Below are 10,267 nucleotides of genomic sequence, written 5' to 3'. Positions count from 1 at the left end.
AGGGAGGAGAGAGAGAGGAGAGAGAGAGAGAGAGAGAGAGAGAGAGAGAGAGAGAGAGAGAAGAGAGAGAGAGAGAAGAGAGAGAGAGAGAGAGAGAGAGAGAGGACAGGTAGAGAGGGAGGGAGAGGGGTAGAGGGAGAGGGAGGAGAGATGGAGGGAGCAATGAGGGAGGGGTGGGGGGCGAAATGGAGGGCGGAGAAAGAGAGTGAGGTGAAGGGTAAATCATTTTAATCAAAAGCACTGTTGGCTCAGAGTAACAGAAGGGAGTGATGGTTGCTGGGAATACTCGGGTGGTTCTAATAATGTGTTCTTTACCGGTGTAAGAATGTGGTCTCCCAGCAAAGTCAGACCATTTCTTCACCAAGGCTTCTCTGATGATGTCACCACTGTTTATTACCACCATGGCTGCAGCAAACACAATATACAGAGTCAAGACAAACCTAGTGTAATACCGAAACCATGAACATACTTAGGATATTACATTTATAAACAACTATTCTAACTGTCTTGAAACAGAGTTAACTTGAGTCACTTGCTTGGAAGTTATCGATGACGCAGATAAAAACAAAAGGTGAATTAAATGTAGATAATGATAATGAAGTGACTTCATTACTGGTGTTGCCACACTTGAGGCGGTAGATATTGCCATAGCGACGTGCCAGGGAGGTCAGGTGACTGGGCAGGTGGTCGTGTGCCAGCTCCAGCATGTTGCCCAGCAGAGGGAGAGAGAGAGGGCCAGGGAGAGAGGGAGAGAGAGAGTGCAGAAGTCTAGACCCAACAGCTTGGGGTGGAGGAGGTGGAGAAGATAGGTTGGTTGTCATTCTCTTCAGAATGTTACTGTTGACCTCATCAAACTGTTTCTAATCAAGCGAAGCCACGTCCCCATATGGAAAATCACTTGTCCTTTGACCATTTACAGTGAGATCTACATAAGGCCTATTCATAGCCTAAAGCAGCTTTTGAGATAGACTGTTGAACAGACTGTCATATATTGATTGACCACAATGATAATAGCCTTGAAGGGGCAATCAGCAGTTACTACACCCATGATATGGTTGATATTAATGATGTGTACCCATTTATTCTTAAAGGATATAACTTATGAATGCCTTAATGAGCTTAGTTCCACAGTCATACCCCATTAGAACCCAAAATATAAGATTGTTTTACTCCAATGTTTGTAAACAAAGTAAATGTAAACAAACACTGTATAGCCTCAAAACATGGTTACAACTATAATGTTGATATCATGGATAGCTCTGTCTATGAATTTGAGAGAGATTACATTTCTCCAGCCACATCTCTCAGTTTTTTACCGAAACAGAGGCGGGGAGGTGGCTTTGTTATTGTTTCAGCAGCTAATTGTCCCTTTAACTGTGGGACATAGACTGTACAGTACATCAAGGAAGAAATAACATTGGATTGGTTACCTGCTGATTGACATCCATTGGGATCTCCCTGTGTAACTTTATCTCTTTTCCCAGGGAGGTAGATCAGTAGTATCCATAACAATGTAAGCATGACCACAGCACCCACACTCAGCATTGACACATGCACTGTCATTATGCAGGCTTTAAGTGTCACTCTCCCTGTCCCAAAAAAATCCCCTATCACGCTGGTCTTCCCTTTTATACAGGAGTCTTCACACCCCCTGCATGTGCCACTCCTCTTCAGTGTTGGCATGGCCCTGCTCAAGGATGGGTAAATATTGTCTTGTCTTGACCCTCTGGAGAACCAGCTATTATTTCAATGTATTTATTTGGTGGGGAAAAAACAACAGCTGAGAAATTGTACCATGGCCGAAATCCTTGGATAACTCGGTAACATGTTGACCTGACACACCAAAACACTGAAGGTCTTTGGCTTCTTGTCATGGTGCAACTGGGTGGAAATATCACTCTAAGTTGGAGGATGATTTAAGTCCTTTGGTCAACAGAGGTCAGGTTGCATCAAGGCAGGGTCTTTCTGAAGGACGTGATTTTAAAGAGGATGATGTTTACTTTGCTGGGGAGACTCAGATAGAAACAGAGATGGAACATACTGTGCCTTCGGAAAGTATTCAGACCCCTTGACTTTTTCCACATTTTGTTACGTTACAGCCTTATTCTAAAATTGATTAAATAAAACAATTTCCTCATCAATCTACACACAATATCCCATAATGACGAAGTGAAAACAGGTTTTTAGAATTTGTTGCTAATTTATAAAAAAACTAAAACAGAAATACCTTATATACATAAGTATTCAGACCCTTTGCTATGAGACTCGAAATTGAGCTCAGATGCATCCTGTTTCCATTGATCGTCCGTGAGATGTTTCTACAACTTGATTGGAGTCCACCTGTGGTAAATTCAAATTGTCTCCTGAGTGGCGCAGTGGTCTAAGGCACTGCATCGCAGTGCTAGCTGTGCCACTAGAGATCCTGGTTCGAATCCAGGCTCTGTCGTAGCCGGCCGTGACCGGGAGACCCATGGGGCGGTGCGCAATTGGCCCAGCGTCGTCCAGGGTAGGGGAGGGAATGGCCGGCAGGGATGTAGCTCAGTTGATAGAGCATGGCGTTTGCAACGCCAGGGTTGTGGGTTCGATTCCCACAGGGGGTATGAAAAAAATAATAATAATGTAAGTCGCTCTGGATAAGAGCGTCTGCTAAATGACGTAAATGTAATGTAAATGAATGGACATGATTTGGAAAGGCACACACCTGTCTATATAAGGTCCCACAGTTGACAGTGCATGTCAGAGCAAAAACCAAGCCATGAGGTGGAAGGAATTGTCCGTAGAGCTCTGAAACAGGATTGTGTCAAGGCACAGATCTGGGGAAGGGTACCAAAACATTGAAGGTCCCCAAGAACACAGTGGCCTCCATCATTCTTAATTGAGAGAAGTTTGGAACCACCAAGACTCTTCCTAGAGCTTGCTGCCCGGCCAAACTGAGAAATCGGGGGAGAAGGGCCTTGGTCAGGGAGGTGACCAAGAACCCGATGGTCACTCTGACAGAGTTCTAGAGTTCCTCTGTGGAGATGGGAGAACCTTCCAGAAGGACAACCATCTCTGCAGCACTCCACCAATCAGACCTTTATGGTAGAGTGGCCAGACAGAAGCCACTCCTCAGTAAAAGGCATATGACAGCCCACTTGGAGTTTGCCAAAAGGCACCTAAAGACTCTCAGACCATGAGAAACAAGATTCTCTGGTCTGATGAAATCAAGATTGAACTCTTTGGCCTGAATGCCAAGCGTCACGTCTGGAGGAAACCTGGCACCACTAGAGGCAGGGAAAGGGAGACTAGTCAGGATCGAGGCAAAGATGAACAGAGCAAAGTACAGAGAGATAATTGATGAAAACCTGCTCCAGAGTGCTCAGGACCTCAGACTGGGGCGACAAGTCTCTGAATGTCCTTGAGTGGCCCAGCAGGAGCCCGGACTTGAACCCGATTGAACATCTCTCGAGAGACCTGAAAATAGCTGTTTAGCAACGCTCCCCATCCAACCTGACAGAGCTAGAGAGGATCTGCAGAGAAGAATGGGAGAAACTCCCCAAATACAGGTGTGCTAAGCTTGTAGCGTCATACTCAAGAAGACTCGAGGCTGTAATTGCTGCCAAAGGTGCTTCAACAAAGTACTGAGTAAAGGGTCTGAATACTTATGTAAATGTGATATTTCATTTTTTTATTTTTATAAATTAGCAAACATTTCCAAAAACCTGTTTTTGCTTTGTCATTATAGGGTATTGTGTGTAGATTGATGAGGGAAATAAACAATTTAATCAATTTTAGTATAAGGCTGTAACCTAACAAAATGTGGAAAAAGTCAAGGGGTCTGAATACTTTCCGAAGGCACTGTATACAGTATGAGTTCACGTAGAAGTAAGTAAAAAGAAGGGACCAAAGTATCACATTGCAAAATATTAATATAAATAATTAAAGGCAATTTGGAGAAAAAAGTTTTTGAGGATCCGTTTTGAGAAAGATCTATCTACACAATCCTCTCTCTTCCTCCCCTCTCTCATCACTCACTTTCTTCACTCTATCCTTTCCTCTCTCTCTTACATCTCCTCTTCCTCTCTTCCATCTCCTCTTCCTCTCCACTGCTCTGTTGTTCCTGTGTCTGGGCTGCAGTCCTCAGAGTCTGTAGAGACTCCCGGTCTCTTCTCCTGGTCTTCATATTCACAGTGATCACAGTACATGTTCCCAGCAGAACAGCCCAGCAATGACGGAACACTGCATGGATCTCTCTCATCGTAAATCAGATGGGTCTTAGTAATTGACACACACACGTTTTCATAGATGACAGCACACCAGTACTCCCCGCTGTCCTCCAGCGGGGAGGTTAGAGAGCACCAAAAAGGAGTGAGGACTAGACGCATTCATTCGGCCCTCAAAATCCTAAAGTCTGTACCATACAACCTCAGCAGGCTGAGTGAGATCAGCGTTACAGCCGAGAGCAGCTTCCCTTCCCTCTGAGAAGAACTCTGTGTGTAACTCAGACTTGTAGCACACCAGCAGGTCACAGTATTGAAGAATCCTGGAACCCCTAAAACATACAGTATATAGAAGCCTGTGTGGTTCAGCATCAGTGATGGGATGACCAGGGTGTAATTCCCTGACACTCTTCCATCCAGCATGTACATCTGCTTCCCTAGGCCAGTGAGGTTTTCCTCGGCCTCAGAGTTTTGAGACAGGTATTCTGATTCTACATCTCCCAGTGGAGTGTGCCAGAATGCAAACTCTTCTCCACTGGGGTCAGTGTTAAAGCAAGGCAGTGCAGCCTTTTCTCCCAATGAACGATGGAGATACATTGCCTCAGGCCTCACCTCCATCAACTCCCTGTAAACACATTGCTGGGGCTCCAGTACCAAGCAAACTAAAGATACCTCGTCTGCAACGGTGAAGTTGGTGATACGTAGAGAGGAGCTGTTCTCAACCATTTGTCGTTCCATTTCATCCTCCAAGAATGGAGCTAGGGAACTAATGTTGTCCCAAATGTTCAAATAAAACCACTGGACGGTCACATTGTCACCACCCCTTGCCGTCCCTCACAACAGGTCTACTGTCTCTCCTAACCAGATACATCGCACAACTGGCTTCCTGCCTGTAGTTCTGCAAACGGTGAGGTCTATGCTCTTCTGGTTGGACCCCGTGACATTTGTCCAGCACTCCACCCTGTAACGCCCAGAGTCTAACTGAGTGAGGTTGTGGATCTGGAGATAAGAAATGTTCCTGAGATTCACAGATAGCTTTAGACGATCCTGTAAGTCTGTATCCAGGGTGGAATTCTCAGGTGAAGGGTTAGAAGTGATCCACAGCAGCAGTCTCTCTTCAGCTGAGGATCTGGTGATAGCAAGACTCATGTCCCAAATGGCATCCTATTCCCTTTATAGTGCACTACAATTGACCAGAGCCATATGGGCCCTGATCAAAAGTAGTGGACTATAAAGGGAACAGGGTGCCATTTGAGATCCATGGCATGTGAGGCTGAGTCCGAATCCCAAATGGCACGCTATTCCCTTTATAGTCCACTACTGCTTTTCCTCTCAAAGTTACTGACAGGAGTCGTGGAAAAGGAGTGTTCTTTACCTTGTCCTCTAATTTCATAGGCATCATAGGTTTCTTGGTCCGCAAGGTTGATTCTGATTAGAACATTTTTTACATTTACATTTTAGTCATTTAGCAGACGCTCTTATCCAGAGCGACTTACAGTTAGTGAATACATATTTTTTTATACTGGCCCCCCGTGGGAATCAAAACCACAATCCTGGTGTTGCAAACGCCATGCTCTATCAACTGAGCTACATCCCTGCCGGCCATTCCCTCCCCTACCCTGAACAACGCTGGGCCAATTGTACGCCGCCCATGAGTCTCCCGGTCGGCTGCGACAGAGCCTGGATTTGAACCAGGATCTCTAGTGGCACAGTTAGCACTGCGATGCAGTGCCTTAGACCACTGCGCCACTCAGGAGTACAAGTAGAACGGCCAGTAGAATGCTGGGCTTTGTGACTGAAGCAATTCTGATTAGAACGGCCAGTAGAATGCTGGGCTTTGTGACTGAAGCCATTCTGATTAGAACGGCCAGTAGAATGCTGGGCTTTGTGACTGAAGCCATTCTGATTAGAACGGCCAGTAGAATGCTGGGCTTTGTGACTGAAGCCATTCTGATTAGAACGTGTAGTATCGAGTCAATGCTGGCAATTATTGCTGATAAACAAAGGAGTCCGCTCATACTGAACCTTTGATCATAAGTTTTATTCATATCACAAGATTTCAGCATGAGGTTACAGGTGTCAAGATCACCTGGAGAACGGCGTCCCAGATTGCAATGGCCGCTCTAACCTCTTCGTCGTTTTTACCCAGTATATATAATCTTCCCAAGATATGGGTGGCTCCCTCTACTGTCCAATCCCCTGTCTACAACACACAGACTTCTCTGTCCTATCCGGGGTGTCACACTAAAACCGTCTCTCTTTCTGCTAAATAAACATCCTTTCAGGTTCCACTTAAAAACATTAACAAAGTCATAATCTTCATATACGACATTCCCCCCTTCGAGACTAAAAAGTCTCGAAAACAAACAGAATAGGATTATGACAAGTAACAATTTATCTTTAACATTAAACCAAAAACATTTCCCTCTAGAGTGTAAATACCTTTCTATGAAATATGAACAAATCTTTATGGAGTGTGAGAGCGAAAAACTGTCTGGCAGCCTTCGTTCCAAATATCCATCCATCAATCAAGACAGTAAAATTCTCTCACGGTCCCTCTGCCCCAGGCAACCACCTAGGTACTCCCGATGAATTCATAAATCTTTATCAATGCATTTGAAACTATGATGCAATTAAATACACATGTAAGCCCCAGCAAACAAAATACTATCCAAAAAATGTCCACTCTCAGGCTGGTCGACCCATCGGACCCTACAGTGGATCTCTATCCCTGCCTAGACTCCATGTCCCTAAGCATTTACGAAATAAACAAAAACATCTAAGATCCCCACATGTATCCAATAACATGAAATATAATTCTACAAAAAGTAATACCTAAGAATATGACACAAATTATGTATTACACATGCAAATATGTCTATATTTAATTGCAGACACTGGAATGTAGTCCACTACACTTCATCTCCCCCGTAGTCTCCTCTTCCAATGCATCGTTGATGATGGAATCGGAATCTTTCCACACCTTCCTTGTTCCATCTCCTCCAGTTCCCTTCATATTGTCCCTTCATATTGTCCTTGTTTGAGTATTTCAATCTCTACATTTTCCCCCAAATGCTTCTGGAAGAAAAGAAAAGACCAAACAGTATCTTTTGCAAAACAACACTTTCAAATTAAACATCAATATCAACTAAGAATATAAAAAATATATATATGATGTATGAATCACATTATCCTATTTCCCCCCTTTGATTCATAACATCATACTAAAATCACACTAATATTGATATATTTTTTGAAAAATGATCAAATAATCAAAAATGATATTTATCCATCAATACTCCATCCAGTCCCACTTGTCCATCTTCATCCAGATCAGGAACAGTCAACAACGGCATCTGAGTGTTGTCTCCAGGCATCACTACTCCAACCTATCTCAATATCATAGCTTTCTCAAAGGTCAGTAACAAATTACAAACATCACACACAGTGCTATAAAAACTGCCATTAAAATCTAATCCATCACTGCTCCCACTGGGCCTAACTGATCTTGCAACCAAGACATCGCTGACCATCAAGCTCCTTCAGATCTACCAAATGCATCCCTTATATTCTTCAATGCATCTATAACTATCTGGAATCAAAGTATAGGTAATATTATCAATATGATCTGCCAAAAATGTTAAACCTCATATGGAAGCTTCAACGTTGACATGTAACAACATCCTGTCCATCCATAGGGTAAGAATATATACGCTTTATCACCACAAACCCTCCAAATATCTCTAAAATTCCCAATAGTCACATTGTCAGTCAAAATCTGATCTTCCACTATCAAAGTCCTGCTCTTCTTACTAACTGGAACATAAAAAGTAACATTATATTTCTCATTACTACCCTTAAGGTCATGCTTACCCAAAGTCATCATATAATCATCACAATCTGATATTCCCATAAACATACTCCTTACATCATATGTTTTATTAGAACAAAAACAACTTTTAGCCCTCAATGGTTTCACCTCCAATGCTTCAGGGTTCGCTGTTACCTGATTTTCCTTCCCATCTAACAAATTCACATAGGGTAATTCATTTAACCAAGAACACTTAAACCTAGGCTTAAACAAATGTTTTGACAACGACATTATTTTATCTGTTAATGATTGTTGCTGATACAACAGCCATGACAAAGCATAAGATTGACACATACTTGATAGAGGTCGAGCGACCGTCTCTAGCATGGAACCCCACGTGTCTGGTGCTGGAATTCTCAACAGACATGGACCCTCAAGATTCCTCACTGATCTTACAGAATGAGCTAGCTGCTGGAACCAAAGGTTCCTACCTGCCCATCCATCTTTAATTTTCACAACAGAAGAATCAAACCCATATGCCTTCCATTTAGTTTCTCTCTTCCCTAACGAGCGGTACTGATCAGATACCTCTCCTTGTCTGTCATTAAAATCAAAGAACTCATCCTGTACCTCCATGATAGTATCCTTCACTATTTCAGATGAATCTATATTCTTCTCTACCACCATCTGCTCTCCTATTTTAACCCTATCCTTACTACCATTGACAGCACTCTCCATCCGTACCATAAACCCCCTAAAATTGGTGCTGGAGCTATTGGTTCCCTTGTAATCAAATGCGATATATTTATGGCTTTAATAACTATCAATGTTGAAAGAGTTAAATTGCTTCTCACTGTTGTTATAATAGACTGAAGTGTTAATGTCCTTGTTGTTACTTCATCCATTCTCCCTAAGACTTTTAACTCCTTACTTGTATTTCCAGCTATCACCACTAGTTCTCTCTCTCTTACTACTAACTTTGAAACTTAGCTTACTGTCCTAGAGTTCCTTCAATCTTAGTTTTCTTAACTTTTTAATCTAATCTTTTCTCCTAACTTTTAAAAACCTTTTCCACTGATTTATTCACAAAATCCTCTACCACCAAATTTTTTGAATATGTGATCGGGAAGTCCCCACCTGCTTCTGACTTCTTTACACACAGACTTGGCAAACGACTAAACATCTTTTAGCCTAGTCTGAAATCTCTTGGTGTAGGAATGTAACCAAGAATAACAGTCACCCCTTTTAACTTTATTTTTCAGACAGATTGTCTAATAGGCAGTCTAATAGATTGTTATCCTTCCTATGATATTATCTTTTCAAGCAAATATGATTCCCAAAAACCCTACTTTTTTAAAATCTTCTACCAGACAGTCGTCTAGTGTACATCTTATTGTACAGTTCAATTTACACCATGCATCTCTTCCCAACAATGCAATAGGTATATGTTCTAATATTAGTATGTGTTTTTTCATTTCTCTTTGATTTTTATAGCAGAGCTCAATTGGTTCCTTAAGAGTAATTAGCTGTTTTACTACCTCAAATCCCTATCCTAATTAGTTAATTTTACATAGTGAGATGTTTAACCTCTTTAGGCTCAACACAGATAAAAGCTTTTCCTCTATTCACCATCACTTCTCATAGTCCTTTTTATTTTCACTTCAATTGTTGGATATTTTTGTTCTTCTCCCTAATCGGTGCTACCAGCTGACACCCCCCTTCGGATCTTCTAGGCACTCTAGAATCCTTGCTCCTTTAAGGGTTCACCTGGAGAACAGGTGATCTTCACTTGCTCCTTTATCTTCCTCATGAATTTCCTCTGTTGTTTCCTCCTGACGCATTGCACTCACAGGTAAAGTGACCAACCTGTCCACAATTATAACACTCTTCTGAAAGTTGCTGGAAGTGTAGCTGAAACCTTCCTCCTCCTTCTAAGCCTTCTCGTCCTCTTCCTCTCCAATTCTGTGTCTGTCCAGAAACTGGCTGTGGATATGAAACAACTGGTACCTCCCTTGGTGGCTGGTACAATTGCATTTGACCTTGTTCAGTTGAAGCTGTAGCAGTGATTGTTGATTTGGTTCACTCTGATTCTTCATAACCAAAGCTTCTCTTCTCCTTCTTCTTCTCCACCAGTTGTATTTGATTGAGTTTTCTGAGAGTTTCTTCGTCCTGTTCTTTCTTGTTGTTGACATATCAGGATTCTTCAACAGCTTATATTCTAAGTTCTGTCCTCGAAATATCATCTTCCATCATCTTC

At 42.3% G+C, this 10,267-nt stretch overlaps 1 protein-coding gene across 1 annotated transcript in view; it reads right to left on the bottom strand.

The window, feature by feature from the left end:
• The window catches only part of LOC311139300 (steroid 21-hydroxylase-like), a gene marked incomplete at both ends in the record, with an annotated part of 17,633 nt that extends 16,070 nt beyond the window's left edge, over positions 1–1,563 (bottom strand). The window contains 3 exons of the mRNA XM_084174183.1: positions 316–405; positions 614–781; positions 1,431–1,563. Coding sequence (XP_084030309.1) covers positions 316–405; positions 614–781; positions 1,431–1,563 — 391 coding nt within the window. The remainder of the gene's footprint in view (positions 1–315; positions 406–613; positions 782–1,430) is intronic.
• Between the last annotated feature and the right edge of the window lie 8,704 nt (positions 1,564–10,267).

Source organism: Coregonus lavaretus (genome assembly GCF_964263955.1).
Source record: "Coregonus lavaretus genome assembly, chromosome: 13".
NCBI classification, from domain to species: Eukaryota; Metazoa; Chordata; class Actinopteri; order Salmoniformes; family Salmonidae; genus Coregonus; species Coregonus lavaretus.
The sequence above is the reverse complement of the archived record's forward strand: the minus strand, read 5'-3'. Positions and strand labels throughout refer to the sequence as shown.